At 30.2% G+C, this 22,248-nt stretch overlaps 4 protein-coding genes across 4 annotated transcripts; 1 reads left to right on the top strand and 3 right to left on the bottom strand.

Annotated features, from left to right (window-relative positions):
• Positions 1–1,257: 1,257 nt before the first annotated feature.
• LOC105623735 (nurim homolog) lies at positions 1,258–2,416 on the bottom strand. Its single transcript, XM_012205116.1, has 3 exons — positions 2,290–2,416; positions 1,601–2,078; positions 1,258–1,381 (listed from the first exon to the last, which is right to left on the bottom strand). The coding sequence occupies exons 1-3, from the start codon at positions 2,414–2,416 to the stop codon at positions 1,258–1,260; spliced, it is 729 nt and encodes a 242-aa protein (XP_012060506.1).
• Positions 2,417–4,894: 2,478 nt separating this feature from the next.
• LOC105623734 (vacuolar protein sorting-associated protein 16 homolog) lies at positions 4,895–13,028 on the top strand. Its single transcript, XM_012205115.1, has 16 exons — positions 4,895–4,950; positions 5,228–5,414; positions 5,494–5,622; positions 6,164–6,308; positions 6,370–6,488; positions 6,590–6,765; positions 7,634–8,006; positions 8,080–8,207; positions 8,325–8,469; positions 8,542–8,676; positions 8,784–8,945; positions 9,010–9,159; positions 9,250–9,497; positions 9,583–9,679; positions 12,699–12,802; positions 12,890–13,028. Exons 1-16 carry the CDS (start codon positions 4,895–4,897, stop codon positions 13,026–13,028), a joined length of 2,493 nt encoding a protein of 830 aa, XP_012060505.1.
• A 519-nt stretch (positions 13,029–13,547) lies between these two features.
• LOC105623733 (phosphopantothenate--cysteine ligase) lies at positions 13,548–15,676 on the bottom strand. The gene is made up of 6 exons (XM_012205114.1): positions 15,548–15,676; positions 15,336–15,466; positions 14,671–14,768; positions 14,374–14,588; positions 13,776–13,958; positions 13,548–13,706 (listed from the first exon to the last, which is right to left on the bottom strand). Exons 1-6 carry the CDS (start codon positions 15,674–15,676, stop codon positions 13,548–13,550), a joined length of 915 nt encoding a protein of 304 aa, XP_012060504.1.
• A 1,062-nt stretch (positions 15,677–16,738) lies between these two features.
• Positions 16,739–17,716, bottom strand: LOC105623732 (cytochrome c oxidase subunit NDUFA4). Its single transcript, XM_012205113.1, has 3 exons — positions 17,593–17,716; positions 17,367–17,513; positions 16,739–17,055 (listed from the first exon to the last, which is right to left on the bottom strand). Exons 1-3 carry the CDS (start codon positions 17,638–17,640, stop codon positions 16,999–17,001), a joined length of 252 nt encoding a protein of 83 aa, XP_012060503.1. The 5' UTR covers positions 17,641–17,716; the 3' UTR covers positions 16,739–16,998.
• Between the last annotated feature and the right edge of the window lie 4,532 nt (positions 17,717–22,248).

The raw sequence follows: 22,248 nt of genomic DNA, 5'->3' as shown, positions 1-22,248 counted from the left end.
GCAACTTTATAGGATTCCAATTGAAGGTGATGTCGGAGAAAAAAATGTGAACTGAAGAGTTAAACATATTTTACTAATTATAATTAACTGTAATTTTATATAGTATGTTGAACATAAAAATAGATTATTAACAAACAGCTGCTAGAGAGAAACCTTGCTACTAAGTTAGTATTACAAATCTATATTTATAATTTCTTTTTTCTTCAGTTGGGATTCTGCAAAATTACTAGGTCTGTTAAATTAATCAGAGCTTGAAAATGGCTCTAAATGACCTAGTTTACATCGTGCACTTGATACAATACTAACTAGTGACTTTCTATTAAATTAATTTAATTTCATCTTTAATGTAATTAAAGAATGATGTACTAAATTGGTACAGTATATATCGTAATGATTAATTAAATACATATATCATGTATGTTTCAATGTAGCGCTGAAATTAAGATCATTCAATAGAAAATTACTAGTTAATACTCATATCAAGTGCACGATGTAAACCAATTTAAGTTATAACAAAGAATAATTTATGATTAAAATATATGTCTACGCATATTCTCTTTAATTAATTAATTAAATAAATGTGCTTTAATTAATTAAAAACAAAAATTTTCTTATATAACTTAGATTAGTTTAATTATAACAGAGAATATGTTAAATAATAATAGAGTATGTGCTCAAGTATAGCTGCTCTTCATTAGTACGATAAGCTTCCTGAATAGTGATCAAATTTAATGATACCTCAGTTGATACCAAGGAAGAGCGACGATTATTTCTGATGACGCTAGATTCGATCGTTTTGTGCAAAATACGTCGAATGAGTCTAATTTTAGAATATGATATCTATTTCGGATGAGGAGGCTAAACTCAACAATTTCCCGAAAAATAAGGAAAAATTAATAATTCATTACTTTTCAAATAATGATATCGATAATGCATTAATTTTTAAAATGTGTAATTAATAATGATCGAATGTACTCGAGTGTACTATACTTTTAATGAAAAGTAACTGTATAATAATATATTATTTTTTAAGGTAATATTCTCAACTCTGATTATATATATACAATATTATTATACATATTATATTTATAAATTATATTTATAAATTTATATATTAATTTGTTTATATTTATAAATTTATATTTATATTTATAAATTTATATATTAATTTGTTATATAAATATGATTTGAAATTAATGTAAATTAGGAGAGACATGTTAAAGCATGAAAAATTAAGATGAAAAAATATAAGTATAATTAAGATAATTCTATTTGTTTCTGTCTGAAATATCTAATGTGATAATTATAGTCTTCGAAATCTAGTGTCCATAATAATGCCATGTACATTGTCAATATGGTACCCAATAATACTCGATCTGCACTGTAAAAAAATCATATTTATCAAAGTTATTTTACCTTTTTTGTTTGTTTTTCTATACTTTTTTACACAATACAGAATTTAAAATAATAAATTTTCTTTTAATCTGTAAACATTAGCATAAAATGTATTCTATAAAGGCTCAAAATTATTTAGCATGGATTGTAAATTATTTGGTTTAAAAGAAGCTGATGAAAAAATTAAATTTAACTAAAATTTTACCTCATGACAGGATAAATCCATAAAATAATAACAAATCCAACAAAACTAGGATGCCTCATATGTCTCATATATCTGCAAAGCTCTCTAGATTTCCTATCCAGTGGACTATTCTTTTTAGATATTTTGTACCATATTTGCTTGAGCCCGCAGAGCTCAGCAATGTCCATCATAATACATCCACTATAAATAATACTCCAAGCAAATACATGGAGACTGGAAAATATTATCCAGATTGTCTTATTGGAAGTTTTCAACTTCCAGATTGTTACAGGAGTCTGCTGCCATTTATTAATTAAAAAGTGAAGACTCGCTGAACTACAAACATTGTAAATACTTCTGCTAAGGTATTCAATGTTTAGTCTACAGAAGGTAAGTTTAGTGAGCTCATTGGTCATAATAGAGTGTTGAAAGATAAATGTTGTAATGAGTAACATATCTGTTAGAAGAGACCATAAAGTAGATTTGTCTGCATTGTCATCTGAAAACAATCGAGGTATTTATACATATGCAAGTTTAATTTTATTAAAATTATTATAAACATTATTTATAACTCAAAAAATATATATATGTACACATGCAAAAAATATAATAAAAATATTTCTATATTTTTCTTTTTTATTCTTAGTTTGTAACAGTAATATACTATAACAAGAAATCGCTCAGTTTAAAATCATTTAACAAAAACATACCTAATACTGTATGTAAATTTTCATTATCTTCATGACTTGATAAGAAATAAGTTAATCTGCACAAAATGTAGCAAGTATATATAAAACTGGAGGCGCCTACGATTACATTTAATATGTTCGAGATCATGTTTGAGAGATAAATGAGTTAGCTTGCATGCAGATTACGTTATGAAAATTATATTTTTGTACTTCGTTGTAATGTTTTGTTTGTTATGTAAAAAGATATGTTTCATAAATGTTATAAACGACATTCGTTTATAAATAAATATATAAATAACACTATTTTTAACGATTTTGTGTGTAGAGATACAACTAAAGCGAAACCCAAGATCTAAGAATGACTGAGACATGATAGAGATGCCATTTCAGAAATGGTTTACAACATTTCTATAAAGAGCACTACATAACCAATATAGCAGAGAGAAATTTGATGAGGGCCTTTTAGCTCTGTACACTTTATACCAAAACGCTTGCCAACCAATCAAAGTTCCTCTTTCGTGAAATAGAAAGAAAGGAAAAATTCTGATTGGTTGATTCTCTTATGCACTATGTATTGTGTAAAAGTCTGTGCTGCGGCCTTAATTCGAAACGCACATCCTCATAATCATAAGAGATTTGTTTTTTGTGGCTGAACTAGTGTACATTTTTAGAACTTAAAGTGAGATAGATATACGTTTGATATTTGTTTAAAGCGAAAAAGAGAGTTCCAGAACAGTCTAGTCAGAACAGTGTAGGAACAGAAAACAGATCGAAGGTGTCTGTTTTTTATTGTTACACTTTGAAACATTGCAATAAGTTGAAGTGAAACAAATAGCATTGTTCGTTTTCTCTCGGCAGCTGCTCGGGGTCGCTCCGAATGAACCTTGAAGTGTAGGATTCACGCTATGTATAATACGAGATCTGTCATATGACATCCAACATTCTATATTCTATATTGTTACGATGAATGTCGAACGTCATATGACGAATATCGTATATCTAGTGGGAATCCTATATTTCAAGTACGCTGAGTTCATTTGGAGCGATTCCGAGCAAACAAAACGAACAATACTAATGTATATTTCCATTTCAATTTATTGCACTGTGTATATCAGTCACTGACCTAATTTCCACCGAGAGTTTAATCCGGATCAGGAGGTTGATTATGTATCTTCAAATGAGATGAAAATTACAAAAGCGAGCGAATTCACTAGAGTATTCATAATTTAATTGGTCAATACTTAGTAATCTTTGCTTACTTTTTAATTTTCAAAATCCACAATCGACTCCCAGGGGGTCGATTCTATATCTTCAAGTAAGATGAAAATTACAAATTACAAAAAGTGAGCAAATTTACTAGGTGTTGATCAATGAAATAATCAGTATTCTAGTAAATTCGATCACTTTTATAATTTTCATCTCATTTCAAGATACAAAATTGATCCCCAGAATGTAAGAACCAATTAACTACAGTCGAGTATTATTCCCCTGTTACAGTCGAATGTAAGATAGCACCTTTAGTCGTAAAATAGAGATTTTGTTTTCGCGCTTTGTAACTGGCGGCATTGCAAACAATTCATCGTATATGATTGATTGTGTCCTGGCCAATACCCTTACCAGATTGGCTGATTTATGTCAGTGGTGCAGAAGAAAGTGGTTGTAGCGATTTTTTCGCGAAACCGAGTAATTCTTTACAAGAGCTCGAGAGGACAAGATAATAAGAGTCTTGATAGTGAATCTCGTGTGATATTCGTTTGCAACGTAGACAAGAGTTGTATGCCCTTTCCCCCCAGGAATTCCTCGGAGTATTTCTCCTTTGGATTAATCCCGATCCTCTTTTTAAATGCCATAATTTCTAAAGAAAACCAGACTTAGGAGCTCCGCACAATAAAAAGAACAAGGAACAGAGAACAGAGAATAAGAATTTCAACCTATCAGAAACTGTGTATTCCATTATATCTGATAGGTCGAAATTCTTATTCTCTGTTCCCTGTTCCTTTTATTGTGCGGAACCCCTAACACTTTTCATATCCTATATCGTTACACATGTGCAGGAATTGATATATTTAATAATTCAACAAAAATTCTTACCTATAAAATGCCCTTTTTATTTCTCTATCCACACCCAGGTACATAGCACTTTGTGTTGATGTTTTACACATTTTACAGTCACGCGATTTTATAATCTTTCAAAGTAATCTTTTATAATCTTTCAAATATAACCCCACACACACATACACATGATGATCTTGCTGACATATCCATCTCACTAAAGAACACTAAACGTAAGTGTGTATGAGCACCTGAAAGCTTCTGATTCGCTCTTATATTGATCAAATTAAAATGGCGCTGATCAATTGGTGCCACGACTTTCTATGTTTCACAGCGGAAATACCCATTCCAGTGTACATAATTCAGTAGTACCAGTTCAGAAAGTGCAGCAATAAAAAACAAACCTATAATATCACTTAACCTAATCCGTTGCGAGATGCTATGAGACGGATCAGTGTAAATAAGAACGTACCAAATATTTATTCTGCACTATTTGATGCATATACTGATTTAATAGTGTACAAGGAGTCTATATGATTGTAATTTATAACATCTCTCTTAATAGCATCGAAAAATGTCGGCGATGCTAACTGCCGATTGGTTTCCTCTGGGACGAGACGTATACTTTCGGTAAATATATTCTGAGAAGTTTATGTACATACTTTTCGTTTCAAATACAATGTATTTACACGATTAAGTTTTGTATTTTTGACAAATAATCTGATGAACCGCTTGATGCATTGGCTGCATTCAGCAGAGAAAGCAGCTTTACAACTTGCACAAATGTATAAACTATATATTCTATATCAAAATTATAAACATCATATCAAAGAATTTTACAATACTTACAAAGCTACTTTCTCTGCTGAATGCACTGTTAACAGTATGTTACTGATTTTTATTTCAGCAAATTTGAATTATATCCAATATCCTTCCAACATGAGATTTCCAACAACAACTTGGTAATAGCGGCGCCGTATGGAGGCTCCATTGCTGTAACAAGAAATCCTAAGAAACTCGTCAAGATCCAAGGGGCCAGCAAACCTTTAATATTGCTGTATACGTCATCAGGAAAATTGACAGCCAAATTGCAAGTGAGATCTCTTTGATTTGGAGACTTTGTGACTTTATTTATTTTTACCTTTGTTTCTTATTTGCTTAATTATCTATTAGTGGAGCAGTGGACAACTGATATCGTTTGGCTGGTCTCAACAAGAAGAATTGCTGTGTGTACAAGATGATGGCATGGTTCTCATATACGACATGTTTGGAACTTATCAGCATACTTTTAGCATGGGAAATGTAAGTCTGCTTAGCTGAAATGTAAATCTTCATCTCATATGGTTTTGTTTTATATTTTAATCACGGATATATATTTTGACAACTTGATTCACTTATGACATAGCGTTATACTGTTTTATTTATATTTTATTTATATCTTATTTTTAATTATCTGACCTTAATAAATGACCTCTTATTGATATCTTATAATTTTTGTTTTTTTTTTCATTTAATTTATTTCAATTTATTTCATTTAATACATTTTTTATTTTCTGTCCTTATTTGTTTTCATGTATATTTATTTTTATTTCTATTGTATATATGTATATATGTATATATAATTTCTTACAGAGATAATCCTTTGCTCAATTGGCCGATGAAGATTTAGTATAGTCAAAAAACATACCATATCATTGTTCTCTTATAAGAGTTAAAACATTACATTTATAATGACATGCTTATGTTTGATTCTCATTTCATATTCTCTTCTATTATTTGCAAGCTTTAAGTTAATTATGAGATAATAATCTTTAATTATGAACACATCTTTTTTTTTTTCAAGGCAGCCAAGGATACTAAAGTTGTTGATGCAAAATTCTTTATAACATCTAACAGTACTGGGATAGCTGTTTTGACGTCCACCAATCGTATATTTCTAGTGAATAACGTGTGTGAACCTAAAGTCCGGCCAATCACTGATATACCAAGTAAATATATAACATATTTATATGTTCATTGAATTTTTATTATCACAATTGTTACTTCTAGGGTATAGTCCAATTGATTGCTGGTACATGGTACATTGCGAAAGAGAGACACAAGTGATTTTATCAAATAGAGAAGGAATATTTGTAATTCATCAGTCTCATCAGAATACTTTTTCATTTGTAAGCATAATATTGTATAATTCACAACGTTATTATAATTTATTTGACATGAATTATGCATTTAAAAATATATAATCCTACTACTTTAATTTGTTTCTTAGAATAATTTGTTCAACAATAAGATCAATAGTGTAATAGCGATAGCTGCGTCTAATAACAATCGACATATTGCGCTTTACTCTGATACTGGACATTTGTATATCGGTTCAATAGACTTCAGAGAGAAATATTGTGAATGCTATACAAATATGAAGGAACCTCTAACGAATATAGCTTGGTCAGTAAAGATAATTATTTAAAATAATTATTTAAATTCTTCTTAAGTTTAATAAATTATAAGGAACAATGAAATAGACTAATTTTTGTTTTCGCAGTAGCAAGTAATAATTTTTTTGTTTTTAAGCTGCTGAATTTGATTCTACATTAAAAAAAATTTTAATTTGTTAGAGATTAAAATGAACATATGAAACTATAAATATTTACTCTAAATTATTATTATTGAGGAACATATAAATTCATGTTTTTCTGCCACTAAAACATAATAATATTTTCATCTTTAGTAGGTCATGTTTTAATTCATCAAAAAGGTAAAAAAAAGTGTTAATATTTAAAAACAGACATTATAAGAACTATATTATTTATCTTAACTATAATATCTAAAAATGTTGTTATTCTCAATTTCAAGATTTTTTTTCCCTTATGTACTTGACAAGAAATGAACAATATTTTTAGGTACCATAATGAAGATTTGAAATTGAATGAAATTTTCTTATTGAAAATGGCTCTGTTTTTAGATACTAGTATTTTTTGATACTAGTATTTTTGATACTAGTATTTTTTTAAATTTAAGTAGGACATATAATCTCTAATAATTAGAGATTAGAGCGTTTTCAGCATTTTTATCAGCAATAAAATGTGAAAATTAATATAATATTAATAATCTTAATTACAAAAAACAGTACGTATATTTAATGGCTTCATATGCTGGCTTAAATATTTCCGACAAATCACAATTTCTTAAAAATCAGAATTAGATTCGACAGCTCAAAAATTATCACTTTTATTTCTCACTGCGGATCAAAATCAATCTATTTTAGCTATTGTCTTTTTAAAGCACGATATTAGAATTTGACAAATATTTGCAGGTGTGGCACAGAAGCTGTGGTGTGCAGCTGGAACAGTACGATAATGATAGTGGGACGTATGGCTGATACTATAGTATACAATTATGATGGTCCAGTACACTTAGTTACGGAAATCGACGGAGTACGCGTGTTGTCGAGCAGTTCCCATGAAATGATTCAGAAAGTACCAAACGTTGTACAAAGAATATTTAGAATCAACTCGACGGATCCTGCATCCTATCTCTTAGAAGCCTCTAAGCAATTTCAAAAGAAGAGCCACAAGGCCGATAGTTATATAGATTTAGTGAAAGATAAACTGGATTCGGCAATAAAGGCATGCATCGACGGTGCGAGTCACGAATTCGATTTTGAAACACAAAAAATTCTGATGAGGGTAAGTTGGACATTGAGAGAAGAACGTATGTTTGTTGAGATCAAATTGTTTAATATTGTCAAATTTTTATCAGGCTGCTAAATTTGGAAAAGGATTTAGTAAAACGATAGATTCAGAATATTATGTTCAAATGTGTCGGATTTTAAGAGTCTTGAATGCAGTGAGGCATCCTGCTGTGGGCATTCCGTTAACATATGCGCAGTATCCTTTTATATTCAGTTGATACATATTATGTAGGATTTTCTTGTATATTCTTCATATTTTCTTTTTACAATTATTGCAATTAAATATTTCTATGGAAATCCTTAATGATACTAGATTTAATATTCTCACGAATCAAGTGTTATTAGACCGACTGGTAGCACGGAGACATTATTATTTAAGCATACAAATAGCACGTCACTTGCAATTACCTGAGATTGATGGGGAAAGTAGAATATTAGCACATTGGGCTTGCTACAAAGTAAGATAAATAATACAGAAGTGGTGAAATTTTACGTGCAAATACTAACAAATATATTTTTCTACTTTATAGGTGAAACAAACGCAGTTAGATAAGGAACAAATAGCAGAAGAAATTGCTGATAAATTAGGATACGCACCTGGTGTTTCGTATAGCGAAATTGCGAAAAGAGCGGCGGATTGCGGACGAAAACAATTGGCAATTAAAGTAAATCTTTATATTAATGTATTGTACATCATATACTTTACCGCAGAGAATTATTTATAATTTATAGAACTATTTATAGAACTATTTATATATTAGTGCTTTTTCAGTTAATTGACTATGAACCGCGAGCGCATCAACAAGTACCTTTATTATTGACACTTGGCGAGGAACGCGCTGCTCTGCATAAAGCCGTAGAAAGCGGTAATACGGATTTAGTCTATACTGTCATTCTTCATCTCAGAGAAAACATGACACTTGGCGACTTTCAAGTAAGCAGTAATATTTTGTTTCAAGCATAGGTAATTATGTTTTTATAATTGATCTTTAATGCAGATGTCTATAATGCATTGTCCTCTAGCAATGGCATTATATATTAAATATTGTCAGAGCCATAATAGAGAGACATTGCGTGATATTTATAATCAATACGATGATTTTCATTCGCAAGCAGTGTGGTTTATCACCGAGAGTTATCAACGAAAAGTTAGTACTCAATCTTTTTGCATTTATAATTGAAAACTTTTTTGTAATATAAAGTCAAGAAAATAAAATATCTATGTCGTACATTTTTAGAATACGATGTCGAGAGATGCATTACTGCAATCGGCTCAGGAAAATTTTAGATTGGCTCGTAATGATATTAATGCGTCGTTAACAGAAGAACAGATAAAATTATTGAAGTATCAGAGATCTTTAGAAGATACGTTACACGAATCGATCATAGGAAAGCCTTTACATGATACCGTGAGAATATTGTTATTGGGTAACGAGTTGAAATTGGCAGATAAGTTACGATCGGAGTATAAAATACCAGATCGGAGGTAGTGTATACCGATTTTTTTAAATAAAATTTTTACATTTTTAGTGAACTGTATACTGTCTTACATAAATGATATTTTAATACAGATATTGGTGGCTAAGAATACAGTGTTTAGCAGAACAAGGTTTATGGAATGATTTGGAAAAATTCTCTAAAAGTAAAAAGTCTCCTATTGGCTATGAGGTAACGATAAATAACAAAATGCATTGTTTTTGTATATATAATTACACACGCGCGCACGCACGCACGCACACACACACACACACACACACACACACACACACACACACACACACACACACACACACACATATACACATACACACACACAAACATACAATATTCCAAAAATTGGGTTACCTGAAAAATATAAGTTTTACAGAAAAATATATCAGACAAAAATTGTAGGGTTCAAAAAGATCTATTTATTGATTTTAGTCGCCAAGGTTAACTCAAGATTACATCGATTTTTTTTAATGGTACATCTTTTGATTCCAGAATCTAATAGTTGGAGTTGATAGCTTTCCAAAACATTGTAATAAAGTTATTTTTCTTTAAGTATTTTTTAAATTATAAGGTTTGGAAAGTTTCCGTCGGCATTAACATTACACAAGGTATCCAATCGATAGCTAAAATCTTTTGAGTCATGTCTTGGATAATATTTGTTAAGATCAAGGTCGTTGGAGATTATATCTCTTATCTTCATTTTTGTACTAAAAATTCATTTTTACGTAAAATGCTCCTGTTCAGTTAGCATTAGTATTTTGAATAAATGCAATAAAAGATAACTGTGAGGGGGGAAAGAAAGAAAAAGAGGAGGAAGATAAAGACACGCACGTACACACAAATTATAATCCGATTGGGCAATGCCATCTATGCGATACTTTAAGTCATGATCAGACTATGCATTAGAAATTGAGATTGATATTAAGATTGAGATTATCGGATAGCTAGAATTACACATAACAAAAATTATTGAATGTATCTAATTGCACTCACACATTTTAATTGTGCTGTGTTTGTACTTCTTATAACCCTTTATAACTTATTTTGTACATACACAATACATTTGTTGAGGTCACATGAGGTTAATCATGTGACTTAAATACTGGAAGCTTATTGATTGAAATTGAGGTTGAAGATTGGAAAAATAGACGGAGCCTTATATTTCAATCTGCAATCTCAATTTCGGCCTGCTCTGTTCTGGTCTCTCATTGGTCGAACATCAATTTTAATCTCAATTTTAATTTCAATTTTAATCTCCAATACATATGCCTGTATTCATAATTCGACCTTACTTAAGACTTCCTTAAATTTATCTTCGCTTAGCAATCAATAAAATAATTCGTAGAGAATCTAAAGATAAATTTAAAGAAGCCTTAAATATAAGACCTGACTATGAATACCAGTAATAGTCTGATCACGGCTTTAAATAATTTTAATGCCAACGGTATTATAACTTCCAAGTCTTATAACTCGAAAAGTACTTATTAAAGAGAGCTTTATTATTTTGAAAAGCTCTTGACATCAGCTATTAGATTCTGAAATAAAAAATATGGTGTTTCATTAAAAAAAAGATTTGATCTTCATCTAATCTCGATAGCGCCATCCAAAGTCAATTTAATAAAATCAGTAAATAGATTATTTTAAACCCTACAACTTTTATATAAAATACTTTTCTCAGCAACGATTCAAGATATTTAAGAGGTCCACTTTTTGTATACCTATATACAGAGTATCCTGAATTTAAATGGCCAAACTTTAGGAGTGTAGGGAATCAAGAAAATTTTTTAAAGATATTTATTTTGCTTCGTTTCGAAAGAAATCACAAAAAAAAAAGAAAATTTCGGATATTGTTTCAAAATATGTTACGGAATATATTATCGTATACGACTTCAGCGATAATGCTTCAGAGGCAGTGCAAAAGTATTTCCAGTTCGCATCGATTTCTAGACAGAAGAGTGCTGAATCAGTGAGTTATTACATTGAATAGATTAGTGTTTGGCTGCAACGCTGGTCATACAGTGCGTACATTGCTGCAAGAGGCTAACATTTTGAATAATATCTAAATTAAGTAAATGACATGAATAAGTCAGTATAAATGAATGGCTGCGTTCAGTAGAACATTTATTTTACAACTGTTGGAGGGAGTTTTCTTCGCGCTGATTGGGTTATGCTTTTTTGGATCAAGAGAAATAATCCTATCACAATCATAAAACGGTTGCAAAACTATTGTGTTCTGCTGAACGCCAATAATGAATAAGTACGAAATGAGATACGTTTTGTCTTTTTTTTGGTGATTTTCTCCAAAACGAAATAAAAACGAGATGTCTCTAAAGGACCTTTTTTTCTTGCAATCATCGATCCTCTACATGCTCCCAAAGTTTTATTATTTAAATTCGGGATACTCTGTATACACACATACACACGCGCGCGCGCGCAAAAAAAAAAAGAAACGAGTTACTAAATTTTAACACAAATTTTTAATGTTTTTGATAACACTAATTCATCAATAAATTTCGAAAAATAATTGTATTGAGATAAACTAAAGCTCAAATTAAAGCTTGAACATTCCTGATTGAAGATTCTTCTGATTGAAGATTCTGCTTGAATATTTATTGATTGACTTGAAGTTCTTTAATTTCTTCTTGATAAAATTTTCTATAATAATTCGTTTCTAAGTTTTTTGAATTTTCAAGAAAAAATTCATTTTGTAACACTTTCTTTAAAATATATAACTTTGTTTAAAAAAAAAAATCATTAAAAAAATGTTTAAAATAGATTTGTTTGGAAATAACCGAGTTTAAAAACTCATTCATTTTTATGCCTGGCAGTCAATTCATGAATAATGCAATAGTTTGAAGAAACAATTTTTTTATCTATCTTTCAATGTCCGCCATTTTGGAATACATTTTATAATACATTTTATGTAACTCAAATTTTCATCAAAGAGAATGTTCAAGCTTTAATTTGAGTTTTGATTCATTTCATCAATACAATTATTTTTCGCTGAATTACCACTATTAAAAAATATTAGAAAATTGTGTATGTAAAATTTATTTGTGTAATATTATTTGTGTAAAATTTAGTGGCCTGTTTTTTTGCAAGTGAATGTATATAATTATATATGTGTATAATTATATATGCATTTATTTGTTCATCGATGCGGTGAAATAATGTTTCAATAATTTCCATGTTTAAGCCGTTCATAGATGAATGCCTGAAGTATAATGAAAAATTAGAAGCAAGGAAATATTTAGTCAAAGTTAAAGATGATCTCAAAGTGAAGTATTTAGTGAAGTTAAAGTAAGTACTTGAAAAAAAAATTTTTTTTTAAAAAGACGTAAATAAGATTTACATATAACAATATAACTATCTACTATAATTCTGCAGTTTACTTAGCGAAGCGGCGCAAACAGCATACGAACAAAAAGACGCTTCGGCTCTCACATTTGTGCTAGCACAATGCGGATCATCAGACAGACAATTCGTAGATAAAATCAATATGTTATTAGCTAGTCTTAAAAATTAAGATTTTTTTTATTTGTTTTATAAGAGATAAAGACATTTATATACAATTCAGATTATATAAAATCATTCAGATAATATAAAATCTAATATCTGACACGAACGGTGATCATAAAAATAATTCTACAGATCAAAGAATGTTCATAGCTCCTCTACACATAGATCTTCTATATAAATTAAATATTTATTTTAAGAAATATATATATCTCACTAATCAATAAAAAAATGTAAATCTGTTCAGACGTTCTATTTGCTATGTAATCTGTACAAAAATATGAATGTATATCTGCTGTACTAAATAACAACATTTGTAAATGATTTATATTGCTTTACAATGCTGATATATATATATATATATATATATAATATAATAGTATATGTATACTAAACCTGTGAATATCTCTCTCCCATTATAATATCATATATTATTTACTTTCAAAATGCACATTTTATATATAAAATTAAAAATATATTTTATATAACTTGAAACAGATTTATCAACTAACTTTTTTGGACCACACAGTTACTTTATATGCTTTTCAATGAGATCTCTTACAATTAATTGTTCAATTTCTTCACCATTATCTAATTGTTCGTTTGTAAGAGACAAAACGTAATTGGTTTCCTTGCTTACAATAATCACTTGTTGCTTTCTAGTTTGCAACATGTTGGCTATTACAAGCTAAAAGACATTCAAAATTTAGAATTATCTTACAAAAAATTCGATATCATTACAATAATAATTACTTACGTTGTGATGATATTTGTTAAGAGCAGTTCTTGCCTTAGAAATCAGCAAGCTTTCATCGGTTTCTAATTTAAATGAAACTACAAATGCTTTCGGTACCCACAAACTGACTAACGGAGCTAAAATCTTTGGTACTAATTGAAGAGATATAGTTGGTGGCCCACTCGAGGAAATCTTATGGATTGACTGAAAAAAATGTTATTGTATACACAGTATACAATATTGTGTATGTCCGATAGATACCATGACAACGCTCATGGGTAGATTTCTGAGATGAAATTTGAGAGAAAATCCTAATATCAGAATATCAAGATATAATTGAATTACAAGTTACTTAAAATTAGCGAATCATATCACATACAGTTCACGCGTTCAGATGCAATAGATAAGTTCCAATCATATTTAAACACGAACTTTAGGCGATGATTCGCTAACTTTAAATACTTATAATACAAAAACTATTATAGCCTCGACGTTCTAAAATTTATATTAAAATTTTCATCTAAAAATAATCTCAGAAATCTATATATATAGTAATAAAGTAACAGAATACATTATATTTCATGAATGAGAAAGTTTTATGTGTGAATAACATATCTACCATCTCATTGGAAGGAATGTAAAAATCCGAGACTGCTGCTGCTAAATATAATATAGCTTTATTCTCCAGAGGTGCTAATGCTTGGCAAGCAGATCGCAGCAGCCAGAGATATTCAGAGAAAGTTGTAAAAGTAAGTTGCAGTAATTTCTTTTTATTAAATGCCTCTCTATATTTTCGCAGTACTGTTGCTACCTTCTGCGTATATTCTGGCAGTACTGCAAAAAAAAGTATAATAATAACATTTGATTAATGTGGATTAATTCCAAAGATTATGGTTAATTATTCTCTGTAATTCACCTGTGATAACAGAATTTTCATTATTGTTTGATACTTGAAGCAAGTCTAAAAACTTCTGACCTATAAAGTGTCTCGAGAATGGTTCCAAAGATTTAACTCTGAAAATGTAAAAACAAAAGTTTATACATCATCCTGTATGTACTTATTACATATAAAAAAATTTGAAGCAGTATAAATTTCAATGGCGATATAAATTTCTATATATTTTATTTTAGTCGCTACTAATAACGATGACTATGATCATAGTTGAGCATTTGCTATGCATTAGATTAAATAACAATGAAATATATAACAATAAAAATTTTGATAAAATATGTAATTTACACTTTCATAATTAAAGCAAAAAGTATTACTTTAACTGAAACAATACATTTCCTATAAATACATTACATACATTTCCTATAAATTTGTACAGGAATTAATATTATTTATATAAATATAAAAAATATATATACTCTGACTTTATTGTATCTTATATCTATATATTTCGCTCGTTTGTAACATATACACATTATTTGTATGTTGTCATGTTTTATTTGTCATCTATTATTATTTTTTTATTATATATTGTAAAAGAAATATTTTTTCGTCTTAAGTCTTTCTTTCTCTTCAATCATCTAAAAGTCTACTCCTGACTTTGCTATGAAGTATACAAGTATTATTACCTATACATAAAAATAACTGCATATCCATACTCCAAAAAGTATTCCGCTGAAACTGAGCCTCTTGTACCAGCACTGAAATTGTCTACAAATCTCACTGTATTATGTTCCAAGGGTACCGTCGTACCACCACTCTGCAAATAAACATCACGATTTCAGTTAGAACTTCATAAACAAAATCATAGTCAAATCAACTGTCAAATCCTGAGACTCACCGTCACCAATACAACTTTATTACCAGCCTCGAGATGCTTCCTGGTGAATTCCTTCAACGCCTGTTCATTTTGTGCCAAATCTTGAGGGGGTGGATGCTTCGCATAGAAATCCTCCCATGTTGAGACCATCGTGAAATAGCTGCGATTAGAAAGAGGACTTGCTGCACAAGGACAAAGACGATGAAATTATGGAGAGATGCTCAATACATGTCACTCATTTGCGACGATACAATTATAAAAAAAAACAGTTTTCCAGAAAAATAAGTTTAAATCATTAAAATTTTGTAATATTTTGAAATTTAATTTCGACTGATTAGAGTAGAGAGGAATGAAAGTAAGTCTTTTTTTTGATGTTTTCATTTCCTTTTCTATAAGCAACTCCAAAATGACAATTTTTTTAGTTGTTATTTTTTAATTATAGCAAATGAGATATATATTTTTTCAGGACTTATATAATAAAAACTTATCAATGTTATGAAATATATTTATTTTATTACGTATTAGCGATATTCGTACAGTATCGTCTTTGCGATAACTTCACGCTAACAAATTGTAACAAATACGAACAAATACGAATTGTGATCCGTAAATAAGAACGTCGAACTAGCGCAGAAAAAAAATGAAAAGCGGTTACTAACCTCGACGTATATTTTCCTTAAAAAGGATCAATTTAACTTCGATCAATATTTTGCAAGTAACAGTTGCATAAGAAATTCGAAATAAATCGTTGTATGTTCTTATATAATAATTATTCACATGACTTAACTGAAGATATCACACTTCTCCGAGAATTCTTTCCTGCGAAAAGAAGAGCTCGAGTCTTCCAGACACGATGAATCTGTCTGAATATTTCTTTTCGGTACATATATAAGTAAAAACACGAAATATTGTTCGCAATATATTGTATTTACATCCTTTGTAGAAATTTAATATACTGAAAGAAAATAATTAGTTATTAAGCACTGAACAACAGTGTTTTTAATACTCAAAATAAATAATACTCAAAAATAAATAATCACTATCTTTCAATATTAAATTTTCTGGAAGAAATACTCGATAAACGAGAAAGTTACTGCTATCATTATTCCCATTGAATTTGTTCATCTTTAAAATAAGACTAAAACTTTCATAAAATGATAAAGGAGGTTGTTGGTTTAATATTATACTAGTAGGGGAAAAGAAAAGAATGCATTTCCTATATCAGCATCGCTTATAGGCGACACAGACTTTATTAAATATCACTTTCTCTCAAACTAACAAAACAAAAAATTAAATTATAATGTATGTTCGATGATGTTGAAGATATTCCTTCTGGAACTAATTTGAGACTAATTATGTTCCTGTTGTTTGATCACAAGAACAATAGTATTGTTCAGAGATGAAAATTTTTAAAGGTAGTAATTTATATAACAATTTATTTCTATAACAAATACTAGTTTACATATTATAGTTCAATATTCTGGCACTGGACTCTTTGCATTGCTGATTTCATCTTTTGTTGCAAAGAACTGTAACAAATAGAAGCACATGAGCACATATAGAAGCTGCCTTCTGAGCAATCAATACATTTAGAATTATTCTAAGCTTACTAGACGATCGCTTTTCAGGATGGAATTCTATATACAATTTCCTATTGTACACATATGTATGTATACATACATTTTAATATATTTATATATACATGTGTATATGTGATTTTTCAAACATTTTTTATTTTAGACTCCAGAGACAGGACAAAATAGACTAATATCCTGAATTCTAATATGGATCATCCAAAATAAGTTTGGAGGGGTGAAATAGTAATTGTCACACTCAGCACCTTATATTGCTTAGTTTTATAGCTATTCCATGGTTCAGACTCCTTTTTGTTTAGCCAGGAAACATCAGGGTTACGTGCTGCTAGACGAAATGTGTAGTACGTCGCACCAGAGACTCCTAGGGTTATGCACAAATACAATGGAAGCAGCTAAAAAAGGAAAAAGATATTGAGTGGAGTATCGCAACATTCTGCAACGCAGAATAAACTGTGAGTCTGGTATGCTCACAGATGGATGCTTCATCACGCTTGCAAAACTTAATCCTTTCATCTTCATGATTATGGCGTTTAGCGGGAAGATTCCTGTAGTTCTTCAATAAAACAAACCGGACGAATATACTTTCACACACTGCTCTTTGCAAAACTCTCTAACCCAGCAGCATCCAGTAAGATAGGGATGTCAAATTCTTTAACCTAGTTTACATCGTGCATTTGATACGGGTACTTACTAGTAACTTTCTATTCATCCAAGGGCCCTATTCTTATGACTTCTGCGAGACACTGCGAGAACGCTTGTCGCGCGGCAAAATATGATGTGATAGCCAATAAACTTATGGCTCTTAATGTGTTCATTGGTTACCGTCTCATTTTGCCGTGCGATAAGCGTTTCCGCATTTAGTGTGCAAGAGTATTAAGGTGCAGCCACAATAAAAGGAATAAGGAATTAAGAATAAAGAATAAAGATTTCAACCTATCAGAAATCGGATACATCGGAATACACGATTTCTAATAAGTTGATATCTTAATTCCTTATTCCTTCTATTGGCTGCACCATTAAGCACATGAATAATTGTTGCCACGGAAGATAGAGATTAATGTTTGGTTTATATTTCGATTTTAATCTTAAAATCCTAAAATTCAGTCAATAGAACTGCCAGTCTTAATTAGTCCTAACTAAAATCTGTATTCCATTGGCTGAATTTTAGGATTTTAGGGTTAAGATCGAAACATAAACCAGGCATAAAGGCCATTCTACATTGGTTGTATCATAGATGTCACAAGTCACAAGCTTGTTGCTTCAGCCAACTCGATACTTTTAAAATCGCATGATGCTTACGATGTTTTCGATGCTACGATACGATTAATGTAGAATGGCCTTAAAAGTCACCAAGCTTCGATTAATTTAACAGGCCTAATAACTTTACAGGATTCCAACTGAAGCTGATGTCGGAAAAAAAATGTGAACTGAAGAATTAAACATATTTCACTAATTATAATTAATTGTAATTTTACATACTACATTGTATACAAAAATAAATTATTAACAAACAGCTACCAGAGAGCTATCAAACCTTGCTACGTAAATTAGTATTACAAATCTGTATTTATAATAACTTCTCTTTTTGCATTTTTTTCTCCGACATCAGCTTCAGTTGGAATCCCACAAAGTTAAGTCTGTTAAGTTAATCGAAGCTTCGTGGAAGTGATCTTAGGAAAACTAGGGCATAATATAAGTACATACAGTATGGACACTGAACTTTTTATGTGGTCCCCAATTTTTAGTGCGCATGTGTCGATTTCCAATCAGGGGATCGATTCTGTATCTTCAAATAAGGTGGAAATTACAAAAGTGAGCAAATTTATTAGATGTTGCAATGAAATTATTATAGTATTCTAATAAATTCGCTCACTTTTGTAATTTTCATCTCGTTTCAAGATATAGAATCGATTCCCTGGAATGTGGCTGCCTTCAGCAAGTTGAAATTGCAGATTAGATTAGGTTAGCTGGATCTCCTTCTCACAAAATATAATTAACCCTTTTGCCTAGGTTTGTTCGCATGCTTCAAATTAACTCAGAGAGCATTTGGATCACAGGTAAGGTGATGATTGGAGCAGTTGCATTCATGTGCTCCAATGTTCAATGACATGGACGGATTTAGGTCAAGTAAGCATGTTACCTAACTTAATCTGTGACATCATTCGAACGGATCAGACATGTGCTTCGTTTCGTTTCGAGTATTTTATGTTACTTCGATTATTTGAAAAACTCTTTTATACAAAATAAATGTTTTTAATAAATATAAAAGTTATATTATATTTTTATATTATATTAGATTTTATTGTATTAATATTATTTTAATTTAAAAAATTTTTTTATTTATTTTACTTTTATTTATTTATTCTTTTTATTTTATTTTGTTTTATTAATATTATATATTATATTTTTATATTTATATCAAAAACACATTTATTAAATGCATTTTTATACAAAATGAATCTGAAATACTTTTTTCGATACTGTACGTTTTCAATCATTACGCATACGTGCATAAGATCGAAATCAGACTATGCAGTGAAAAATGAGATTGAAAGATTGAAGTTTGACCAATCAGAATACAAGGAGTCAAAACTTCTTTGTCCTCCTTGGTGAAATTTCAATTTTTAATCTTTAATCTCAATCTTCAATGCGTAGTCTGATTTCGGCCTAACATGTCCCAATCGTATTATCTTCTAAGATGAAGCAAATGGAGCATGCTCTTAATTGATCCATGGATCAATGCTCTAACGCGACGCAAACATCTAGTCGCCATATTGGTTCCGGTGACGCGAATGTATTGAAGCATGTTGGGCATGTTGGAACATGCGACGCGACAAACCTATTGTGTGAGACTCGTGGTAAGGAAATCGGGCCAAACATGAGTATCATGGGTGAGTACCGTGATACATCATTCGTACAAAGCTTAATTTTTTTTTAATTTGTAAGAGAAAAGTATGGTAAAGGATTAATAAAATTAAGTTTTATTAAAAAATTAAATCAAATTTTTTTAGAAACACTATCCTGTGTGTAGACTGTTATATTTGTATACGATAAGTATTCTCGTAATAAAGTATGCATGGTGCGCGCGTGGTGTGTGTGTGTGTGTGTGTGTGTGTGTGTGTGTGTGTGTGTCTGCGCGCGCGTGTGTGTGTGTGCGTATATTATTAAATTACAATTTCACATTTAATTACAATTTTCATGTAGTATATTATTTTTTTATATATAATTATTCAATTACATAATTATTCAATTACATAATTATTTTAATTACATAATTACAATTTTCATATATAAGTATTTAATCAATTAAACGGTTAATCCGGTTAGTTTCGGACCAGATATGGCCTCTAAACGGTAAATCCGGCCACTTTCGAACCAGATATGGCCTCTGAACGGTTAATCCGGCTACTTTCGGACCAGATATGACTTCTAAACGGTTAATCTGGCCACTTTCGGCCCAGATATTGCCTCTAATCGGTAAATCCGGCCACTTTCGGATCAGATATGACCTCTGAACGGTTAATCCATTTAATTATTTTTAATTTACTTATTATTGTTAATATACTTATTACTGTTTAACATTATTATTATTATTAATGTGAATATTATTTTTATATAACGAGTTCATTAACATTATAATATTATATAATTCTGATTTAAAAATACTAGCTATAAACAATTTTTATGACACGATCGAATTATGTCTTTTTTTTTTTAGAAAAATCATAGCGTAGCTTTATAAAAATTCAAATTTCTTATAAGCGCCTTTCCTCCGCTTTTCCGCTTTCCGTTTTTCCATTAAGGATGAATCCGGTCTAATAGTACTCTAAGGGCACGTTTACACCTCGACGAAAAAGCGGAAAAGCGGAAAGCGGAAGCCAATCGGAACTCGCAGTAATAGTAGGCGATACATTTCGCTTATCTGCTTCTGTCTTTCTGTGAGTTCTGATTCTGTGAGTTCCGCTTTCCGTTTTTCCATTAAAATGTGAACTCGGCCTAAGGCCTCAAGCCTTTTGCGTGTGATGGCTTTTAGTACAAGAACTTTAGCTAAAAGAACGAACCTAAAATTACAAAAGTGAGCAAATTCACTAGAATATTTATAATTTTATTGGTTAAAACCTAGTGAATTTGCTCATTTTTGTAATTTTCATCTCTCAAGAAATATACAACCAATGCCCTTTTGCAGATATAAAAAAACAGATCTTTAATAAATAAATGTACATTGATGTGCATCGATGTATTAGGTGTATGTAGTTTTGTTACATTAATCAATTGAAGGGCCGTTGTTATCAAGTTAACTCATTCGTGCTGATTCATACGATCTGGAGATCTGCAAGTTCACAAAGAGATTTTTTAAACGGCTCGGTTGGTCTCTCTCGAGCTCGTAAGTATTATCGTTCTTCTTCTTCGCGTGAGAATAGCCCTGACTCTAACACAGTTGATACGGCCAGAATCGAAAATGTCTATGACTATGTCTACACAGTGAGTAACAAAAAACAATATGCAGAACACGAAAGTCTAAAAGAGTAGCATAAATTGCGCGTTAGAAGCCGGTCACACTTTTCAACAATAATAACGCAATAATACGTCCGATCAAGTCAATAGACAGATTGCTTCTGACCTTCTTTGATCTCTCAAAGTATTATCGTTATCTATATTGTATTATCCTTGATGTATGTGATAAAAGATTTCGAATTTTTAAAACACAGTCTAAGAAGGTCAAAACATTTTGAAAATTTAAAAGTCTCGATAGAAGACATCGCTTTTCGTTTCATCTTTTCATCGCATTTCGTAACATCTTCGTATTTGATAAATAAACAAAAAATCTAGAAACTTATTATATGTTGATGAATAGAATATAAGAATGACAAAAATCGTTGTTTGACATTATAAAAAAACAAGATAACATAAAGAAGAGAAACTTGTGCAGTCTATAATGATTTTTTAAAATTAAGATATTTATCAAAAGTTTAAGACATTTTTTTCATAAAAGAATAAATCTAGCATACTAATATATCTTCTAAATGTTTGGTCAACGTTTCGCGGAGAAGAGGAAAGATGGCAAGATCGTGGATTTCTTCCTATTTATAATGTATATGTTTTTCTATTTTTGTCAGGTGGTATAAC

This window comes from Atta cephalotes (assembly GCF_000143395.1).
Source record: "Atta cephalotes unplaced genomic scaffold scaffold00063, whole genome shotgun sequence".
Taxonomy (NCBI): domain Eukaryota; kingdom Metazoa; phylum Arthropoda; class Insecta; order Hymenoptera; family Formicidae; genus Atta; species Atta cephalotes.
This window is presented reverse-complemented; position numbering and strand designations above follow the sequence as displayed.